The following is a 22,532-nucleotide window of genomic DNA, read 5'->3' on the forward strand; positions in this document are numbered from 1 at the left end:
CCCCCCGGGGCTGTCCCTCCATAGAACAGGGTACACTGTTTACCCAGGAGGAAGCCTCCACCGGGGACAATCCATGTGAATGTGACACTCGGTGACAGACGCCACACACTGTCGCATTGTGTGTGTGAAACGTCCAGATAGGCAACAGCACACAGAAACCCTGGGGGTTCAGGGGTGGGGGGCCCAGGGGGGTGATGGCAAACAGGGGTGAACAGAACGTTCTGGAACAGGTGCTGACGTGGCACGTCGCAAATGCACTAGAAGCTGCAGAACTGCACCCTCCAAAATGATGAACTTCATAAAAAAAAATAAAGCAGAGGGGCGCCTGGGTGGCTCAGTGGGTTAAAGCCTCTGCCTTTGGCTCAGGTCATGATTTCAGGGTCCTGGGATGGAGCCCCGCATCGGGCCCTCTGCTCAGCGGGGAGCCTGCCTCCTCCCTCTCTTTCCGCCTGCCTCTCTGCCTACTTGTAATCTCTGCCTGTAAAATAAATAAATAAAAATCTTCTAAAAAAAATAAATAAAGCAGAACAAATGTTACTCCATTTAACCACGCGGTATGGACACGTTACTTAAAAAACAAGAATAAAATGCCTTGGTCGTTTAGTTGCCGCAAAAAGAAGGTGAACATTATGGTACGGGACTCAGATCGCAGGGAACATGGGCCATTTAGGGTTAGCGTGCATCTCCCGCTGCCTAGTTTGCTGATTTGTTGCCAGACGCCTGGCCAGGTGTCCCGTACTGGTCCAGGACGCTATGGCACTTGTGTGCACACAGTGGTGAGGTTCACGTCCTCATGGTCAGTGACTCTGTGATTGCAGTGGGTGGGGGAGCTCTCAAGAGCCTGAAGTGTGTAGGGACACGGTGGTCAGAATGGCGGCCACCACGCTCAGGCCCCTTCCCAGCGGTGCAAACGGCCAGCTTCCCAGACAAGGGGTCTCCTCTCTGGACCACGCAGGGTCTCTGTGGCTGGTGAGCAGCCAACTGGGGGACACGGGAAGGCAGCTCAGGGGCTCCCACGGTGCTGCCTGCGCACAGTGAGCCCCTGCCTGCATCACCGGCCTCTCTGCCTCCCTGGGACCTCGTGATCCCAGAACCAGTGCAGCAGGACAATGTGGGACAGACCCATCTATGAGCTCGCCTGTGTCGACACGTTCGTCCACGTCCCACTGACGCACCATATGCCTCGGGCCAGGCGGCGGCTCCTTGTTCAGGAGGGTAACCTTTATCTGATCCCCTGGGCTGGAGCCCTGGGCTCTGCCATCTAAGGGCAGAAGCTGCTGTGAGACAGGTTAATGCTCGGACAGAAAGGCGCTTTGTGAGGGCATAGCGTCCTCACCAGAGAGCCAAGCCTTGTTCTAAAGGAATGGCCAGGGGGCGCCTGGGTGGCTCAGTGGGTTAAAGCCTCTGCCTTTGGCTCAGGTCATGATCCCAGGGTCCTGGAATGGAGCCCCGCGTCAGGCTCTCTGCTCGGCGGGGAGCCTGCTTCCCTCTCCCTCTCTGCCTGTCTCTCTGCCTACTTGTGATCTCTGTCTGTCAAATAAAAAAAATCTTAAAAACAAACAAAAAAAAGATTTTAAAGGAACGGCCAGGGCAGGGCCCCAAGAGCTTCCCAGGGGTATGACCTTGGTATGGGACTTCCCCTCCTCGTGCCTCAGTGTCCCCACCCCTCCTCGTGCCTCAGTGTCCCCACCTGACCGAGGGCCCCAGCAGCACATGCTCATGGGTTGAATGCTGAATATGGTGACTGGGTCGACACCAGTCTAGCAAGTGAGTCAGAGGCTGGTGCAGGGGGGCGGTCATTGGCTCAGCCCTGCACTTGGGCAGAAGCGGGCGAGCAGGAGGAAGGAATGTGAGCCCTTTTTCATCTCAGTGACGATAATCGAGGTGGTTGGCTGGGAAAATCTGCCTTCCCCAAACCCCAAGGCCAGCTCCTCCAACACCTGAGACCTCAGGGGAAGACGGGCCAAGGACCCAGCAATCAGGTGACTCTGCACCAGAACCCTCCACCCGTGAGGCCTGAGGGTCAAGCCATCTCTACCTCGCACGCGCCCATCTAGCTCCCAGCCAGCGCCAAGCTCCCCTGTCAGCTGCTGGCACGTTTCCCTTTCCTGACTGACCCCAGACAGAACCACTCAGGCCCCTGGAGGTGGAGGGGATGTCCGCCGCCGATTAATGTCTCCAACATGCACCTGGTTCTCGAGCAAAGCTCTGTGGGCAGTGTGGCAATGGAGGGTTCTAGAAGGGCAGGCAAAGCACCAAGGCTACCAGTGAGTCTGAACAGACTTTGTTTTCTAGAACGAGGTCAAAGCTCGCTCCTGCCACTCTGCTGCTTTAAAGAAAACCACACATCCCTGCGATTGTCATGTGGCACCTGGAACATGACAGCTGCAGCACACGGAACGGCACACCGCCGGAGTGGGACAGGCCCGTGCCGTCACCCGCTCAGACTGAGAACCAGCTCCGTGGTTTGTGTCTAAGAAGGAATCCACGAGCCTTCAGCCGCCCCTGTGGGACATCAGTCGTGGGGTTCTGGACGCTGCCAGGTGCACAGCCCCTTCCCTGCGAGCCCCCAGCGAGGCGGCCACGCGCCCGGGCAAGCACCTCTGGACCCAGAGGCAGGTGCCCGAAGGGAGCTCCCTCTGCACCAAGAAAGCAAGATAGAGAAGTTTCTTGGTTTGTTTGTCTTGCTTGATACTCAGACTCCAGCTCCTCCCCTTCATTTGGGCAAGTCACTGAGTCCCGTGTATCCAGGGCCCATCAGCAGACGACGGGATAAGCCATCGCGGTGCGTCCATACACAACAACAGGGCTCCGACGAGCACGCGGGATACCAAGCAACGACCCGGGGGACTCTTGACATGGTGCCGTTGAGCACCGGGAGACAAAGTTACACCCGTGTGCCACCCCCACTTGTGCACAACGGTAGGAAAGGCTCAGTAGCTCTCAGAAACCGGAAACAGACCGCATCGTTGGAGAGATGGGGCAGGATGGGACCGGGGCTTCTCTGCTCATGGAAATTCACAGAACTCTGCCCTTGGCTACTAGTGACGGCGTGTCAGCCATGCCTCCACAGAATCACGCACAAGGGGGGATGAGGAGACAGTGTGCCCCCGCACTCCTGCCTAGGAATCGAATGGGGAACCCTCTAGCAGGTACGTGGTAGAGCCTGGTATGCAGCTGGCGCTCACTAATGCGTATGTCCCTTTGCTGTGGTAGCACGGCCCAGAGCCTGCCCGCCATGGGATGACACAGTGCCCAGGGCGCCCTGTGTGTGGGACCTCCGGGCCGGCCCCATCCGCGGGGTATGGGGGCGACCCACACGGAATGGGCTCGTTTCTGGCTACAGGGATGCTCTCCAGCCCGAGTGGCCACAGGCACGACGTGCTCTTGGCAGCTACAGGCCGGCCCTTTCTGCCGGCCCTACACCAGTCCCTCAGTGAGCCTCTGAACTAGTCCAAGACAGAGCCGGAGAGCAGCCGTCTCATGTGGAAGGACGCTGGTGACAGGTAACCCGGGGGTGAGTGTGTGGACATGGTCATGTTTTATCTTAACTTCTGAACACTGAGCAACATCCCCAGAAAGCGTGCACTAGAACCTGCAGAAATGGCTGACATGGAGTGGCGACGCAGCCTGGGGTCCTGTGGCGTGGCCCAGCCCCCAGGGGATGCACCACGCTCAGGGTCAGGATGAGGGCTTGGTCACACAAGAGTTCTTCCCAGTTTCTCTCCTCCATCTTGGAAAGGGAAGCAGGCTCGTGGTGACGTGTGTGGGAAGCCTGGCGAGGGGCAGCTTACCTGGGGAGATGAAGAAGGTCCTCCACAGCTTCTTGTCCCTCGTCACATCCCGGATCTCCTTCGTCATGTTGACCATCCTGCCGGCCACGGGCGGGACCCAGCGGAAGTCCAGGATCCTGGCAGGAAAGGGACGGGGAGAGGGTCTCATCTCCGTGCCCCGGCCAGCTCTGGGCTGGTGAGGAATGAAAACCCCTTTCTCTGCGTTCCAAGGTGGGGTCCCTCATCCCCTGGACTCCAGGAACTGACCCTGGAGCCAGGCCCATGACTGCCTCTGGAGGGTGCACAGCTCTGTGCAGGCAGGGGGGCTGCTGAGAGGCTCACGACACGGCCAACCACCACCCCCTGCCCAGCTCCCCAGCAGTGAGAGGCGGTGTGGACCCCGAAAGGGCATTCACATGTGACTTGGTAGGGCTATTCTAGGAGACGGGTGATGGGGGGTGGGGGATGCGGGTGCTAGACTCGTGTCCCTCGGTCTCACATGGCCCCAGGGCTGACATCCTGAAACACCCTGCCTTAAAACACCCAGCACTCGTACTCCTCCCCCCCTCCCTGGTGGGCCATGCCCGCCCAGGTCACTGGCTGCTCTGGGTCCTCTCCCGCCCGGCACTGTCCCTGGTGTGGGGTACGCAGCATGACTCTCTGGGTTAGGCCATCACAGGACAGACCCACCTCTGCGCTACAGGGCAATGGTTACCAGCACGGCCTGCCTCAGTTTCTACTCTGCACAACGGGGTAATGACAGGACCCTCCCGGCCGGGTGTTGGGGGGACCCCCCCCCCACGTACGGTGCTCAGACCCAGGACGCAGGCGGGAGGACTCACCTGTCCAGGTGGAAGGCAGCGATCTCCACGTTGTGCCTCTCATAGTCCGAGAAATAAAAGAAGTCAGGGGGCGTCTCCTGCTCCCTCGTTTGCCTAGAGAAAACCGGACAAAACAAAAGGTTGATCACTGTCAAAACCCTCCAGCAGGCGGGTTCTGGTGGCTTGTGCCGCCAGCGAAAACAGGCTGTCATGCTTCCAAGAGTGCTGTGAGCCCGCTATCCAAGTCATCCTTGAAGACCAATCTGTATAAACACACAGATTGTGTTTACGACACCCTACTGAGTGCTCTTGGGGCCGCTGACACCTGTCGCCTCTGCAGGTGCCAACAGCATAGAGGGAGGGGATGCGTGTCCCCCACACCAGCTTGAAATCAGCCAGCGAGGAAGTATTTGGACCCCGGGATGGGGATGGGCCAACTCTTCCGGCCAGGCTTTCCCTTAGGAAGGAGCAGGCTACTGAACACTGTGCAGCCCCCCACCCACCAGGTCTCCACCGCCAGCCAGATGCAGGCTCTCCAGGAAGGCAGAGGCTGAAGGCAGCCCCTGGCTCCCGAACCCAGGGAGCTGGGGCAGCCAGGAACCACCTCACACAGAATGAGGGGACTTTCCTGGGGCGTGAGCTGGGGGCCAGGTTCAGGCTGCACAGAGGCTCCCTCAGCCCACTCTCAGCCATCCAGCAGTCCACCTGCCCAGACAGCCCCCCCTGCGAGGGTGCGAGGGAGGCTCTCTTGGGGCCACTTCTGAGCCCTACAGGAGGTGATCCATTTTCCAAAGTTCCATCAGGGCCCCGGCTGGTTAGGACTGCAGTCAGCTCCCTCTGCCCCTGCCCCTTCCCCTTCCCCTGAGCTTGAGGGAGCACCACCTGCTGTCTCCTGCTCTCCCACACCCACTGCCTTTGCTCGACTGTTCTACCTTCCTGGAACCATCTTTCCCTCGTGTCTCCCAGTGGATAAGTCAGCATTCCCAACTGTGTGTCTCACCTGCCCAGGGACTTGTAGCACAAAATAAGTCCTCAGAGAGGTTGGAGTTTGGGTAACATGCATACTGGAGCACCTTCTGGGGCCTCAACAGTGCCCAGTAGCACTGTAAAGACCTTGACAAGGCCTGCAGCTATATACTGACTACAGTAACCCATTTTGTTCGAACCACATTATCACACTGAACTTGCGAGAACTGCTGGTTGGCCCCATTTCTGGCTCCTGCTCAAAGGCAAACGCTTTCATACTACTTTTTCTGATGCCACAGCAAAGATGTCCAGGCTCATCCTGGACCCTCCTGGACTGGCAAGCAGACAGGAAGGCTCTGTCTAGAGCAACGCTGTGCTCCAGTCCACGATGGCCCACCACAAACCCAGAGCCCGGTCCCAGCCGCTGCCCCACGCCTCTGTAGCATGTTGCGGGTGGGGGGCGGTGAGCACAGCCGAGTCTCCTCAGGCTGGCTCTGTGTGCAGCCCTGGCACGACCCACGACCTCCCTGCCTCCAGGTCTCCCCCTCAGGAGACAAATGAACTCTAGGACCCCCTTGAGTCTGACATCTGTGCCCCACAGTGAGCTGCAGACAGCCCCTCCCCCAGGATTAACACGTAGCCCTCTGCCCTGGCCACCGGACAGGGCTCTCTGGAAGGGGGACTATCATTCTGTAAACACAGGTACTTAGCAGACACCCGAGCAGCAAGGACCCATGATGACAACAAGTGCTGGACCTCAGCAATCCGGGGATGTGCAAAATCGTGTCAGGGCAAACACGCTCCTGGCACAAAATCCAGGTGTGTTCTGTGCCCCCGCCTGCACTTGTGGGGGCAGTGTCCACAGGAGGCACTTTCTAGGCTGGGCCATGGATACAGCTCAGCCTCGAGCTGGTAAGGATTTACCAAATGCCAGGGATCCTCCCTGCTCTGCAAACACAGGATGGGGACAACCAAGGGCCAAGGGCCTCACATGGGATGCAGCCCGCAAGATGGGGACTTGAATGATGCCCACTCAGGCCCTGTGGCTGGCCTTGCTGGGCAGCACAGACCTCCCCACCTTGTGGGCTCAGCGATCCTCGTGGACCTCCCCACCTTGCGGGTACTGTCCTGCGGGGCTGAGCCTGCTTCTTGATGCGGCCTCTGTCCCTGGCCCCTGCCCAGCACTGTCCAAGCACGTTCCGTGGGGATGGGCATGTTCTCCATCTCACCAGTCCACATGTGGCCACAAGGGACTCGAAAGGTGCCCGAGTGTGTGCTCCGTACTGACTGAACACAAAGAGGCCGGCCTGGCTCTGGCCGCTGTCCCGGGCAGGCAGCTCGAGTGGATGAGGCCTCTCTAGTGCCTCTGTCCCTCTGTGTGTGTCTGTCATCACCTGAGTAGGACACTGGGCCCAGATCCTTCTCTGCTGGCCTGTCTCTCTGCTTCACCTCTCCAGGGCCATGCGCATGCACTTGACCCCGGGGGTCCCTGGCCTGATGTGGCTCTGCCTGCTCTGCAGGTTGGACATCCCTCCCTCCACCTTCTCAGTCAGAAGGCCACCTGTGGCCACCGCCTCCAGGAAGGCCCTCTGGTATAGTTCTGTCCTTTCAGAGGCCTCTCCCTACCTGTGCCTGTGTGGCCCCACAGGGCACCGCGCATCCACATCCCCTCTCCCCCAGCTGCCCCACAGAAGAGGCGTGTCCCCAGGCCCAGCTCAATACCCGAATGGGGGAGTGGGAACAGCTGCTTCTTGGGGCTCTGTAGGCAGAGGTCCACTGCCAGCCGTCTGTGGGGACACACACACTAGTAACTAGGGTCCTCAGGCCCAGTCGGGCACACACCGGTAGGGCCCCCAAAGCCTTGTCCTCGTAGGTGGGCCACCGAGACCCAGGGAGCAGCGGGCTTAGTGATGACGCTGAGGGTCACTGTGGGTGGGGCCTGCTGCAGACCAATGTGCACATGTGCACACACGTGCACACACACGTGCGGGCCCCCTCACCGGCGCAGGCTGTCAGAAGGGTCTCAGAGAGAACTAGGACCCTGTCCACTGCCTTTTCTCTGGCACAGCCAGCCTCCCATGAAGAAGCCTCTGGGGGCGGGAAGCAATCTTTTCATTTCCTTGTGGGGGAAGAGACTCCAGGCTCAAGCTGGAGGAACGGGACTGGCCCATCCCCCCGCCCCCTGCCCCACTCCTGGCCTAGAGGCAGGCAGGCCTTTGGGGGCAGCCCCACTGCACACTCCGTGGCCGGACCTCGGCTCCTGAATGCTCAGTCCCACGGCCTCCTAGCCAGATCAGCCTGCCAAGGGCCCGTGCAGGAGGGAAGCAGAGGAAGCAGCCCCGAGGGGGCGGGGGTGGGGGAAGCAGGCAGCCCCAGGGTGCTGGCCAGGCTCACCCCAACACACGTCTCATCTCCCCATCTCCTTGGTGCCTACTCCCTACGCCGACTATTGCCACCAGACACCTCCTGGCCCCCTCCTCGGCTCTGCCCTCCTCTCTCCTCACCCCTGCCGCCTCCAGCATCAACAAACCTCTCCCAGACCCAGCACTCAGGACTTCTCCATCTCTGCACCTTTGCCTGTGCGGGGCTCTGTGCCTGGGCTTGCTTCCCCCATGCTCCCCAAGATCGGCCTCAGCCCCACGGGCTTTCCCGGGCAGCCCGGCAAGGCTTCCCCGGCTGGGGCCTTCTGTGGAAGAACAGGGCACTGCTACCTTAGATTACGGTCTGCAGGGCCTGGGGCAGGAGGGCCGAGCCGCGTGCCTGCTTCAGAACAGGCGGACGATAAACAAAGGAACAGGTAGAGGAAGAACAGGGAATGGACACAAATCGGTCTGCGGCCCCGAGCTCTCCCACCCGCACGTCTTCAGTTTCTACCTTCATCACCACCACCAGCACCACGTGCAGTGGCGTTAGCTGTGAGGCTAAAGAGGAAGCACTTCTATTTGCCAACTCTGGCTTTTGCTTCCTTTTCCCTCACGCCAGCCCCCCACTCCGATCAGGTCACACACCTGGAAAGCAGGTGGTTCTGGGCCCTGCCACTCCGGGAAGAGCCAAGCCCAGAGGCTCTGTGACCAGGTTCCAGAACAGTTTCTGGTGCCCTCACATCTCCCACCCCAGGGCTTTCCAGCGACCTCGACCTCTGCGTTCCAGCTGTTCACACCAGGAGCAGCTCTGTCTTCTGCCCCGAGGCCACACACAGGCCTCGGCTTGGCCGTCTTAGCTTCCCAATGCCCCTCCCCAGAACGACCCGGAAGGGTGGAGAAGTGGAGATGAAGTGCTCTTTGTCTGTGCGCTCAGGGCTCATCTCCCCTCCTAGAGGCTCCGAGGTGCTCCCGGGGCCTCTGTGTTCTTTGGGTGCGTCTCCAGATGTGTGACACGCCTGTGAGTGGCTTTAAGGCTCCTTCAGGCTGTGAGCAACTTGGGCAGGGGCCCCGCTTAATCAGTGCTGGTAAGGATGGAGCAGGGAACTCAGGAGACACCTGAAGGGGAGGGTGGGCTCCAGTGTGGGCCTCCCGCTTGCTTGTTGCAAACACGGTGCCTGTGGGCCGGAGCAAAGGGCTAGATCAGCCCCATGCAGACCCGGCTCCCCAAGGCCACCGGGGGTGCTGAGGGACTGTGCTCAGCCCCCACCCTCAGCTTCCCCAGCCTGGGAGGGGGTTCTGTGCTCTGGGCGTGGCCAGCGGACCCCGCTCCTGTCCTCAGAGTGGTCAGGACTCCCACACACGGGGGAGCTTGAAGTAGGAACAATGGCCAGAAGAGGCCCAGGACGGGCAGGTGGGGTGCTCAGGGAGGACGAGGCTGGCTCCCTGCTGGTCTTCCTGCTGAGTGTCCATGCCCAGATCAACAAGGGGAGTGGAAATCTGCCAGCTCTGCACCCCCGGCGACAGAAGGAGGCGCGCAGGATCCACCCAGCTGGTTGCCACCTGCATGTTCGGGTGCCGAGACATGGGCCATCAGCAGGACTCCTGCAGGGAGCCCCGACCAGCCAGAGAGGAGAACTCGGGGGATCTGAGAGCTGGGGGCATGGGGCAGGGGGCACGGGGACTCTTCTCTGGCCCGGGCCACGGAGCAGGGGACAGCATGGGGGCATCTGTGTGGAGTGGGGACCAGGAGGAGATGGGACATGGTGCCCTCGGTGGCGAGGTCCGCCCGCTTCCTGCCACATCCCGGGCGGTGCTGGAGAGCTGAAGGGGCTGCGGCCGACTGGCCTTTTAGGGAAAACCCTTTGGAAAAGTACTGAGCACGCTGCACGGGCGGGAGACTGCACTCAGCTGAACCCAGTTACCGGGCAGCCTCTCCTTCCTCCAGGTGTCGTGGAGGAAGCCAGCCTCGGTGCAGGGCAGATGAAGGGCGTGGCCTGCCTGGGGCACCGGCCTTCTTCCTGGAGTGTGGGGCATGGAAATGTGGAAAGAAGATGCTATCAGACACCCCGGGGTTGGCTAGGCACCCAGAGCATGTGCCTGCCCTGGCGAGGGGTGGGGAGACCGGGCTGAGGACGAGCGTTTCCTAGAACACTGGGTACCTGGGAGCACAGAGCCAGCAAGTCGCCGTCCTTTCCTGCGGACTGAGAGGGCTGGGGGGCGGGCGGCAGCCTCTCCAACGGGCCCAGGGGCAGGAGAAGCCTCCCCGTCTGGTCACCCTCCTGGGGGTCACTGCCCCCATACACGGAGCAGTCAGAACCTGGGAGCCACCCACCACACCGACAGCTGCTGAGGTCAGAGTGCGCCCCCCACCCCCGCACCGCCCCAGCCCTGGGCAGGCCTGAGCAGCGGGGAAATGGAAAAGTGTACACTCACTTTCTTCGGAAAACAGCGGCTAAGGAATCAGGCACAAACCACAGCCAAGCGCACGGTTTCAGGGAAAAGCCTTGGCAGCAGTGATGGAGGGTCAGGGTGGAAAGACGGGCAGAGCCTGGTGAATTCCGGAGGCCTGGATCCCGGGAAGGTCTCAGTCCTGCTCTCTAGGAAGTTCCTAAAACCTCACACCTCCACCCAGGCAGACAAGCGTACTGGGTCGCACAGGCCACGAGAATGCAGGCAGTGGAGGCAGCCCCCAGGGGTACTCAGAGCATCCTATGCCAGGCCTGCTAAACCTGTCAAGGAGCTGCTCAGGGCCAGTTTTGGGGGCCTCCCAGACTTCCACATTCCTTCTCTTCCCGTCTCCAGAGCTGACCACACCCAAACTCCGTCCCTTTGCTGGAAAGGAAGCACCATAAAGCTGATCATGCATTTTTATACTTAAGTGAGAATGACTGCTATGTTGGACTCTCCCAGGAAATCTCTGGTCTGAATTTCCTTAAAGGGCAGAAGGAATTTTGCAGATGGAATTATGTCTGGGATCTAGAGATGGGGAGATGATCCTGTACTGTCTGGGGTGGAGGGTGGGTAATGTCATCTGGAGGGTTCTTATAAGAAGGAAGCAGAGGGAGGTCTCATGGCTGAAGAGGCCACAGCGGTGGCTTCGAAGAGAGGCTCTGGGAGACACGCTGTTTCCTCCCCTCCTCCAGCTTCAAGAGGCTGCCTAAGGCCTTCCTTTGCAATGAAACACATGATCTCCCGGAGCCTCCAGAAGGAACACAGCTGGCAGATCCCGTTGAGATTTCTGACCTCCGAGCCTGCGGGAGGACGGTTCAGGTGGCTTCACACCCCTGCATTTGCAGTAACCTGCCACAGAAGCACAGGGAACTGATACGGAGCCGCTGGCAGCCCTGAAGCAGCAGGAAGGACATGGGATTTAGCAATCTTGGAACAGTTATGAAATCCGGTCCGTTTCCTCAGATTTGGTCATGCCATCCCCGCGATATTTCTGAGACTTTGAGGAACTGACGCAGAACATTTGGGGAGAAGGTGCCTCTCTTTTCCCAGAAGCCAAAGAGAGGTGGAATCTAGTAAGTAGCACCCCCACCCCAGGCTCCCATCCCTGTCCCCATTTTAATGACAAGGAAGTCTGAGGTCAGCCAAGGGGAAAAGGCAGGTGCAGAATCACACAGGTAGAAATGGCCAGTGCTGGGTTCTTTCTTAAGGGATTCCCCCTCCCAAGGTCAGACACGGCTCCAGCTCTGGGTACTGGGACGGGCCCAGGGACTCGGAGCCAGTCAGGTGCCCAGCTTCTTGGGGACTTGGGGAGGCTGTGTGCAGGCTTGGAGGTCTGGCTGCAGGAACAGTCCCCCGGGCCCCAGAAAGGTCCTGGCTCCCAACAGCTGTGACTTCCACGCTCAAGTTCGTCCTCAACACAGCAGAACCCCTCCCTTCCTCCTTTACAAGCAGGCTCCCCACCCCCGCCCAGTTCCCCCGTCACTATTAACATCTCAGTGTTCTTTAAGTTGTGGGAAAACAGAAAGCTTGGGCTTGGTTAAAAATAGAGGAAATTGGCAGCTTTTTACCGAAGCCTGCGGGGGAGGCAAAGCCAACCGTATCCAGCTCCTACTATGATCTAAGCTGTGTGTGCGGAGTCACTCCCTCCACCTTCATGACAGCCTGCGAAGTGTCCCCGTCCCCCCCCAGATCGCAGTCAGTCAGAGAGGTCTCAGCCTGCAAGCGGGAGGCCTGGTTCAGGCTGTGCACTCGGGTCCATGGGCCTGAATCAGCCCCATGGCGCCCCAGAAAGGCTCTGATGTGGGAGGCTGCGTGGAGTGTGGGCTGGGCCCCATTCTCTCCACTGACGCCTGAGAACAGCTGGTGGAGAGGGGTCGGCAAGCCCTGCATGCCCTCTCCAGGCTGGCCGGAAGCAGGTGCGCCCCCAGCCCCCTTGGAGCAGCGTGGCAGGGGAGGCGGCTCAGGGGAGATGCCTCGGGGAGCAGCAAGGACCCGTGGTCCTTCCCCCTTGCTGCTGCCGCTGCCACTACCACACCTCTGGGCTGACGGAGAGGGAAGGAGGCGTGCAGTCCTGGGAGGGGTGGGAGGGTGCTGAACGCTGGCCCAGTCAGTGGGTGCCACACGGCAAGCACGGGGACTGAGACCAGGCAAACCAGAGCCAGAACAGAAGCGACAGCCAACTGCCAGGTCGGACTCTGGGGAAGGGGCCCCTGGGGGACTGCTCGGGGCACAGACAGCTGTCACACAGCTGTTTCGGGCATCTTAGGCAGAGCTAGGGGCCCCCTGAGTTCCCTGCAGATGGGAAACTGAGGCCCAGACAGAGGAGGGCCACACCTAAACTTTGTGTGTATCAGGGAACAGCACTGCCCGCCACACCCTGCAGGACAGAAGCAGAGAGAAGGGAACGCCCGGGAGGAGCTCCCAGGAAGCCCATCTGCAGGTGTCCGGGCAAGCACCCTCAGCGGGCAACACGTGTGTCCGTGCTGGCACACACAGCAGGCAGCCACGGCTCCCTTGTGCCGGGCCCCCTGCTCACCAGGGCTCCCTACCAACACCCTCCCCAGATGAGGACCTAGTGTGGCTGCTTGGGTGATCCCCAACCCCCCGGACCTCCTGCCTAAGGGGATCCCATCCAGGGCATGTCCACAAGCACAACCCACCAGTGTCTCCTCCCTGATCACCAGGAACAACGTGGCTCACGTCACTCCTGCTCGCCCTGAGGGCACCCCACGGCACCCCAACGCACCTAGGATCACGATTTCCCCCCCAACCTGCTGCCACCCAAGTCCCACTTCTACCATCTGTCCATTGTGATGAGAGTCGGCAGAACTTGAGGGAGCCTGTTTTGGTGCCCCAGGCCCTTTGCATGTAACTGTTATCCCTGGAATGCTCTGACCATTGACTATCTACTCTAAAGGACAGACTTGGCCCCACTCACAGGCTGAGGCAGGAGCTGGCCAGCTGCGGGTGTTGGGACAAATCCCTGCTCCCCTCTTACAAGGACACACAAGGCTACATTCAGGCTAACCCAGGTTCCTGGGACCAGGGTCCGATATCCTAGGGGCCCCGGTTCCCATTTCCAGGGATAACCTCGGGGAGGCAAAGCACCAGACAAGGTGAACGCTTTCCCTTTTCCTCCTGAACACAGCAGATCCCTGACTCACCAAATGAAGGCACAGAAGCAAAAATTAGCCTTTCCATCCTGGGTAATTTTCCCATCACTCACACAGCAGAAAACAGCCACCTTGCCATCAAGGAGATATATTAAGCTGTTTAATATCAGGTTTTCGGCTGGCAGATGTTCTAGAAGGGGAGAGAGAGAGGCCTGTCCCTGGCAGCTACTTTAGCATGACCTTTCAGCCATGAGGCCCACTGAGTATTTCCTGCTAATTCTGGCCCCGTGTGGGTGTGGGGGGGTCTGTCTCTTTAGTAAAACACGCTCATCGTATTCAGATCCTCTGGCATACGTTCATCCACCCAGACTCTCTGGATCTGACCCATGTTGCTGGAGCTGCAGCAGCCTCTATGGGGCTCTGTGGCAGCAAAGGGGGCATGCCCACTCCCCCCATCAGTGCTCACCACACCCGTGGCACATGCACACCAGAGAAACATTGAGAGTGAGGGCCACAGAAAGGCCTAGAAGAGTGGGGAGGCCCTGGTAGAGTCGTCATGGGGCTGGGAGATGCTGTGTAACACACTCACATGCCCTCAGCCCTGGAAAGCACACCTGTTCCACAAGAATCTGGAGGTTGTGACGCTTACAACAAGAACCAAGGCCAGTCATGAAGACACGGGGTGCACCGGCCTCTGCGGGGCCTGTTGGAAACTGCTGCCGCGGCCCGTGAACACTGCCCCTGCTGCTCTCTTGGCAGCATTACCAGTACTGCTGGTAATGGTAGCCCACACAGGTCATCCCACGGGGGGGATGTGAGCATCGAGCAACCCGGAAGCAGCCCTCCTGCCTCAGCCTCCCTGTGAGAGGCTGCAGCCTCCCAACGGTCTCCCCTCAACAGTGGAGCCAAAACCACAAAGAAGCCCAAGGAAGCTGGAAAGTTCTACGAAGAGCCCATGCCCGTCCCAGGCCTTGTTTCCTTCCAGAATATTCCACGAGGAACCCACACCCAGCCCTAGGTTGCATACCCTCCAGTTGTGTGGACCCCGCCCCAATCATCTCTCCTGAGGAGAGCTGGTTGACCACACACCTGCATCCAGCCGTCTTCCTGTGACCGCCAAGCCCATCGCAGCTCCTTTTTCTCTACTAATTCTCCTGGAGGAGATGGGAACCTCCCTTTCTGCATGGACAAGGGGAAGGAGGTGCCTGTGCTCACGGACCCCTGATAGTAGCAGGGGTGGCTTCACCACATCCTGGCGTCGGGCATCTGCCTCAGATTCCCACAGTCCTGGGCTTCCAACCTGTCCTGCTGTCCTTCCTTTCGCCTGTGTGAATGATGTTCTCACCCCACCTGCTCCAGACTCCAGGCAGCCCCAATCCCAGACAGGACCCTCAGGGAAGACCCTGACAGGACGTCGGTCCCAAGGAAAGGGAGCAAGAGTCCCAGAAACACCCTGGACCCAAGATCATACCTTCGGTCACAAGTTACCAACTAGCAGTTGTATTCTGTGTGGCCTCCAAGGCATTTGGGATGCTTCTCAATTAGTTACCACCATTTTTGAAATTTGAAAGTTAAGCAGAAAAAGAGAGCCATTATTATGAAAAGAGAGCTTATCCTGAAAATTGCATATTAGGACAGATGGTCAAGATCTGGTGAACACAGGCAGCTGCCCCTTCCGGTGGAGTCCGTGCCTGGCAGATTGCCGGCCCCCTCCCCCCTGCCAGCAGGCTCACACAACTTGCATGGTCCTTGTGGGCACTTGAGGGTGCAACCCACACTTTAAATGCAATGAACTCCCTCTAGCCAGCACACAAATGGCTTTGTTGGCCCTCCCAGGAGATGGTGGAGCAACCTGGGCCCCAATGGGATACCCGAGCCCTGGCATCATCAGGATGGTCATCAAGAACGTGGATGCTGGGTGCCTGGGTGGCTCAGTGGGTTAAGCCTCTGCCTTCGGCTCAGGTCATCATCTCAGGGTTCTGGGATCGAGCCCCACATCAAGCTCTCTGCTCAGTAGGGAGCCTGTTTCTCTCTCTCTCTCTCTCTCTACTTGTAACCTCTCTGTCAAATAAATAAATAAAATCTTAAAAAAAAAAAAAAAAGGAAGAAGAAGAACATGGATGTTCCTCGTGAATTTTCTTGAGGTAGCCTGGCTTTCAAATACTCCTCCACCAGGAACAGATTTTCATGTGCCACTGAAGGCCTTAATTATTTTGGTAGCATGGTCTCTACTTTATGCAACAGGAAACTACAGTCGGTGGGGGGGGGTGGTCAATCCAGCTCCTGCGAGTTTTATAAATAAAGCTTTACTGACAGCCATTGTTTGGCTGCTTCTGGGCTCAGAGAGCAGACCCAAGGAGCTGAGACACAGACCATATGGCCTACAAGACTTAAAATACCTATTGGCGGGCCTTTTATAGAAAAAGTCGCCTGATCCCTGAGCCATGCAGGAGAGGCCAAAGTCACCTTCTTTAGGAGCATTCTTTGGTGTCTGTATTTCGGTTCCTTGTTTACAACACTAAAGCTCACCGGGGTAGGAATGATCTGATGAGGGTTGGGAGAGGGAGGACTGGGGACACCAGGGAGAGGAGGGGCTGGGGGGCCGGACCCCTGGGTTGCTCACTTGCCTCGAGGGGGAGAAAGCCCAGAGCAGTCCCCCACAGTTCAGCCCACAACACCTCTGGGAGGAAACGCTGCATTTTCCGCCAGAAACCTGGTGCTGCTCCCTCCAGACCCGTCTCGGCACCAGGCACCCCCGTCCCAACTGGTCCCCAGCACTTACTTCATGGGTTTAAACAGCACCTGCCCATAATTCTGGAATGTCATGATGAGTTTGAGCTGCGTGCCCCCCGACTTCATGGCTGCAAGGAAGAGGGAAAGAGACACGGGGTCACTTGCTGCGTGCAGACTCCCCCCTCTGTGGGCAAGTGAGACCAGCTCCCACCCTGGTCCCACAGCCCCACCTGGACCTCTGGGTGTGGCTGAGGGCCCCCATACTGCCTGGAAAGTTTGGGGTTTCCTGCAATAATGCGGATACACACTCCCACCTGACATCAGATGCTGGGGCAGAATCTCTCAGATGGTCTGAGCCACGGCCAGAGGGCAGCTTCTGGGAAGGCTGGCCACGTACATGCGCCCACCGGCAACACCTCCCCTGCCCAGACACCTGCATGACCTACTCACCCACCTGCCCCACCCCACACCACTGCTTGCCCAGTCTGAGTTTCTGGGATTCTACAGGAAGCCTGAGTGGGGTTAGTCTGAGGAGACCGAAGGCCCCACTCATCACAGGGCGCTCCACATGGATGCTATGGGGGATGGAGGACTCCAAAAGCATCATGGTGGCTTCTCACCTGCCACGCCAGCTCAGAGGCTAAAGAATTCCTGAAAATGTCTGCTCTTCCCCCCAGACTGTGGCTCTCCTTTATGCTGATGGAGCTGAAGGAAGGAGCACACTCAAGGGTTTCCATGAACCGTGGGGTGAGAGGTTGGGCCCGGACTGTGGCCCCCTCAGGAGCTGAGCTGGCTCGCCTGCCGCACCTCCACATGGTGAGGGCTCCAGACCGTGGGAAATGGGCCACACGGCCTGTTGCCTCCATGCCAGGCACCAGCTGTGCCACTGTTGCCAGAGGAACAAGGGACAGGCAAGGTATCCCCACCAGAGTCTGCGCCCGTGTGGCAGGACAGACTGTAAAGTGTAAACATGGAGATGACCTCAGGCTTCTGTGCAAGAGGGCAGCAGGCTTGAGGGGCCCTCGGAAAGGCCTCTCTGGGGAGGTGACACTTACGCCGCTCTCAGCGAGGACAGAGGGTGGCCCGAACACACAGGATTTGAAGAAGGAGGGAGCCAGGCACATTCACAGCCTGAAGGAAGGTCCTGAGGTCCATCCAGCCCAGTGGGTAGGAAGGAAGTGGGTCCTTTCCACAGGGAGGGAGTGGTCGGCGCTGGGCAGCAGAACAGCCAGGAACCAGGCCCATGCCGTCCCCCACCACAGAGGGGGCTGGCTGCGAGGATGGAAGGTGGAAGCCGGGGGAAGGAGGCTAAGGCAGCCAGAGTGGACACCGGTGGCTTGGATGGCAGAGATGGGGGAAATGGAAAAACTAAAGAAATACCAGGGGGTCCAAGGAACCATGTGGTGGTAGGTGTGGGGTGTGGAGGGAAGAGAGGAACCTAGGTGGACTCCAGCCAGAGCAGTGACGGATGGGGAGGAACGTGCATGGAAGTGAAGATTGAGGCCAGGTGAGTAGCGATGAATGAGGGGCGCCATGCTGCGGGAGCCACATGGGGGTGGGTGCCTGCTCGGTGCCTGCTTGGCCCCCTTCATGGCGCCGTGGTGAATGTCAAGACACGTAAGGATAATGCATGACTTAATCTGTCAGTTCTACAGGTCGACCATACGCAGCTAGAGCAAGCGGAGTTGGGGTAGGGGGACCATCACATTTGCCTCGAGAGGCTGCTACCGCCAGCAAGCGGGTAATGCTCGTGAAGCATCTAGAATGGGGCATGGGGCAGGGCCCATGGCCTGTTCAAGACTGTCATGGGACTGCGTCCTGAGCTCCCTGAGCATCTTGGGTGGCTCTCGTGGCCTCTGGGAGGGCCAAGGCCCAGCCCCACTCCTGGGCTCCCGACCCAGCCACTTGCTCATTCCTTCCTCTGCAACGTCTGTGGCCGGGAGAGCCTGGCTGCCTCGGACGCGCCCTGGTCTCAGGGTCCAGCAGGTGGAGCTGAGGGCACCGGTGCCCTAGACCAGTATGTGACTTGGGTCTGTGGGAGGCTCTTGCAGCCTCAGAAAACAACCCCCAACCCCCGAAAAATTCCACTTTGCTCCAGAACACTGGAAATAAGGTAAAAAGGCGCAGCCCTTGGGAGGGGGGATCCCACGGAGAAGTACAATGCACGGGGAATCCCACAGAGGGAATGCTACGTAGTCCTCATAACGGTACCAGAGACTCTCGAACGATGTGGCAAACTGCTCCTTATCTTATCATTAAGCAGAGCAGAGACTCTCGAACGATGTGGCAAACTGCTCCTTATCTTATCATTAAGCAGAGCAGCTTAGGAAGCGTGTGTGCTCTGTGAGCTGCCTTTTCTGGAAGGTGTGTATGCAAGCACGTGAGAAAATCTGGATGCCCAATTAAGAAGCCCCAGCCCCAGCCCAGTGCTCACCCCCCACGGGCAGAACCACAGAGGGTTCTAATTTCCTTTTTTCCCTTATCTGTGCTTTCTAAATTTCAACAATGAACATTTATTACGTTTCTTAATAAGATGAAAACAGAAGTGATCATTAAGAAAATTAGTGGCCTGATTAAGCCCCATTCGATGTCCCCATTTCCATGTAATAACTGGGATCACACATGTGCTGTCGGGGACAGCACATCAGCTCTCTCCAGGGCTTGCAATCCTGGTTTTCTTGAATAATAAATTATTATGCAAATCTGGTCGGTTGAGTCATTCTTGTTCTGGAAGCAGATCTGAGTGCCCTGCTGACCTGTGTTTTCTGCTGCATTACCAGTTCCTCTCCACGGACCAGGCAAGTAACTAGAAATTAATGGGCCTTAGCATCTGCAAAGGCCAGGCTTTTGCTAGTGGCCCTGGACACCACCTTTCTCTTGTCTGGGGACATGTGCCTTCCCACTCGGGGCCACTATTCACTCTGCCAAGCTGGGGTTGACAACTTGGAGACACCTGGAAATCAGGTACGGGCAAAGCCCACATGCAAATGGCCAACAGTCATGGCAAAGGCCAAGTGTTCCTCTGGGATGGGTGGGAGGCAGATGCTCCCACAGGTCTGTGCTTGGGGTGAATGTCCTGGCTCTGCTGTCACCAATGGGCCTGGGGAGAGGGTTAGGGCCAAGGGCCCCGGTGGCAGAGCCTGGACCCTAACCAGCCCTTGAGAAGGAGGGTGTGAGTTTGGGGTTTCTTCCTGAAGTCAGACTTGAGAAATCTGGCCTGCACCCGTGTCGGAGAGAGGCCGTGGAAGCGGAGGCCAACTTCTGGGAGAAGCCAGGTGTGCAGCAGGGGTCCCGTGTGAGAGCTGGTGGATGTTCCCTCACCTGGTTGGGTCTCCATGTTTCTCAGGGGACAGAGGCCTGTTGAAACATGGCTAACCTCTTCCCTGGGGGGCACCTGACTGAGCAGTGAGCCCACTGTGGGCTCGTGGACGCGCTAAGGCCTCCAGTGGCCACGTCCCCAGAAGACACTCACCCCAAACAAGCCCCATCAGCCAACTTCTCTCCATCTCCACGGCCCCACCCAAATCTGGGCCTCACTGTCCTCAAATCACCAGCACCCACGAGGGGCACCTAACTGGGGGTCTGGTTCCCTCAAGCCCCATGGAGGGCACCTGTCATATACGCTCTCCCCTCCCCTGCTTGCCTCCTGCAGGCACATCCCACCATCCAGACCACGGATGTCGGCTCTGTCTTTCCTGCTGTCCCTCCAGAGCCATATCTGCCAGCTACGCGTTCATATATGGTATCAATTAGCACGGACTACCGATCATTAATGACATGCACCAGTAGTTATACACGCTCACACACACTAACAGAACTAATATGCTAATGTTTGCATATTTGTATGCCATGAGCACTAAGACATCTGGACACCGGAGAGTTTGCTGTCTTTCCCCAGAACACAGCTCCCCTCAGAAGACCCAGAATGGGAACTGCATTTCTTAGGGTCCTCCTAGGAAGGGTCGAGTAAACCAAGCACCAAGAGCAGCCCCAGGAGAAGAGAGACAGACCCAAAAGGAAAAGGGGTGCCATCCCGGCCGGGGAACTTGATGGCACCACACCAAGGAGGCGTGAGCGCTGGGAGACACGGGACGCTGGGCTCTGTCCTTAGTTCATCCCGCGTTGCACACCTCGGTACTGGAAGGGACAAGTCACTTGAATCACTCAGCAACTGGTTTCCCGTGGAAGCCAGGATCAGCATCGCCAGGCTCCCCATTTCTAACAGGAACCCCCAACCCATGTTTTGGTGAGCCACCTCTTTTAAAGGAAAGAAATCTGCTTAAGAGACTGGTGGCCCACGCAAACACTCCCACGTGTAAGGCACTGCCAGGCCACCCGTGGGGGGCTTCTGTCACCTCCTCTGAGAAGTGTGAGCCATGCCTGTCCTCAGGGATCATGGCCAGGCAAGTGGTCTGAATTTTTTCCCAGCCCTGCCTTGTCTCAAGGCCCAGGATGGCTCAGATCTGGGGGATGTGATGCCAGGAGCCCTTAGGTCAGCCGTGGTCTTCCTTGCCCACCCCAGACGCCTCCCCCCGATCACAGTGTTCTAGAGCCCTGGGTACCATGCAGAGCCCCTTCTCCTGCCCCTGGGCCTTGAGAGACATGGGCCCTCAGAGAGCAGCACAGTGTGTGTCTATCTGTCCATCATTGGGAGACACCCCGGGGGTTGCTACGAGCCAGGGACTGGAGGAGACTCTGAGGGCTGGGGTCCTCCTGCTCGGCCTGCTGTGAGACCTTGTCAGGCCTCCACCAGACGTCAGTCCCTCGCATGCACGCCCAGGATGCTGGAACAGTAACTGCACTGCCCCCCCTCCCGCCCCTCTCAAGACTGCTGTGTGGCCGCTCACTTTTATCATGATAATTAAACTGACTTAAGGGAGGAAAGAGGGCACTGCCCCAGCAGGCATCCGGCACCCTCCCTGGAGCTAGAAGGAACACCATGGGAACACACCCAGCAGAGCCCAGCTGTTGTCTGCTGGAGATGGAGAAAGCAGGTGCCCAGGGCCCTTGACTGGGCTTTTGTTCTTGATCTTGGACTAGACGGTTGCAGGGAAAACTGAGGAGGCGCCCAGCTATTTGTCACCTTCCGCCTGCCTTGCCTGCAGTCTTCCCTCCCGTCGGTCTGGGGTGGTCTGTGTCCTTCCTCCCAGAGGACCTAGTGCCTCCGTCAAACTGAGCATTTTCAGTTGTCGCCCCCGCCCCTCCATGCGGGAGAGCCAGGACCTGGAGACTGGGACCCACTGCCACCACCCAGGGTGGGAGGGGGACTGTGAGCTCTCTGGGGCTGGAACTGCCCTCCTGAGGAGCCGGCCTCTAACCAGTTAGGGCGGCACCCAGGCCCTCAGGCAGCTGCCCGCCCTAGGCTGCCCCAGCCGCAGTCGCTGTCCCCGGGAGCTTGTGACCGTCAGTCCTGGATGCTAGCTAGATGGGTGAGCGCCCAGGACTCGGGTCCTGGGGACCACAGCTCCTTTGTTCAGGCCCTGCCACAGCTGTGTCCCAACCCGGGGGGAACAGCGGTGGCATCTCTCAGCCAGAGGCCGTCTGAGTCCTCTCCGAGTCGGTGTGACTTCTTTTCCCTTTCCAGCAATCCCTGTTACAAAGCAGTTAATTGTGTCATTCATCCTTTGCACCCGTAATTGTGCACGAGAGCTACTTAATGATGCCTGGCCGGAGCCAAAGGCGCCGCGTGCCTGATCTCAGGCTGAACAGAGGTAGATAACGTCCCGAGCCTGTTTAAAGGCAGTGAACGGCCATTACAGAGCAGCCAGGAGCCCGGCTATAAATAAACCTGCCCGCAGCGGCTGCTGTACCGGAGGCCACACGGGCTTCGCCATGCGGATCCAGTGGCTCTGAATGGGGAGAGTGAGCGGGACTCTTCCGGCAGGAAGCTCTGGAAAACTTGCAGGCGCCGTTCCCGGTCCCAACGGTGTTTCTGGGCTCGCCCCTCCTAGGGACCACTGAAGCTAGACGGTAAGGGGACAGAGACCTGAGCTGGGAGCAGGGCCTCCCTTTCCAAACTGGCCCGGCCAGCTCTGCTAAGCCAAGGGCCCACTAGGGGCTGCTGTCTCCAGCAGGGGCTTGGGTCAAACATCCGACTGGACGCGGAGGCAGACACAGCCTGGAAAGCGTGCATCGCGAAGAGATGCCCGCAGCCCAGCCCAGGGCTGGCCCCTCCCCTGCTGCTCCCTGTGGACCAGGCCTTTTCACAAGCGCAAACTCATTGGGGAGCTCACCGAAACAGCAGGGAGAGCGGGGTAAAGGCCTCCACAGGCTCGTCCGCACAGGCTGCTGCGGTCAAGGAGGCCCTGGCCT

The 22,532-nt window shown here is 58.8% G+C and overlaps 1 protein-coding gene across 1 annotated transcript in view; it reads right to left on the reverse strand.

Annotated features, from left to right (window-relative positions):
• Positions 1 to 22,532, reverse strand: part of LOC309857025 (extracellular serine/threonine protein kinase FAM20C-like) — a gene marked incomplete at its 3' end in the record, with an annotated part of 65,611 nt that overhangs the window by 37,289 nt on the left and 5,790 nt on the right. The window contains exons 3-5 of the mRNA XM_082749925.1: positions 16,270 to 16,348; positions 4,616 to 4,708; positions 3,795 to 3,910 (exon numbers count right to left, since the gene is read on the reverse strand). Of these exons, the coding sequence (XP_082606051.1) occupies positions 3,795 to 3,910; positions 4,616 to 4,708; positions 16,270 to 16,348 (288 nt within the window). The remainder of the gene's footprint in view (positions 1 to 3,794; positions 3,911 to 4,615; positions 4,709 to 16,269; positions 16,349 to 22,532) is intronic.

This window comes from Mustela nivalis (genome assembly GCF_964662115.1).
Source record: "Mustela nivalis genome assembly, contig: HAP1_SCAFFOLD_232, whole genome shotgun sequence".
NCBI classification, from domain to species: Eukaryota; Metazoa; Chordata; class Mammalia; order Carnivora; family Mustelidae; genus Mustela; species Mustela nivalis.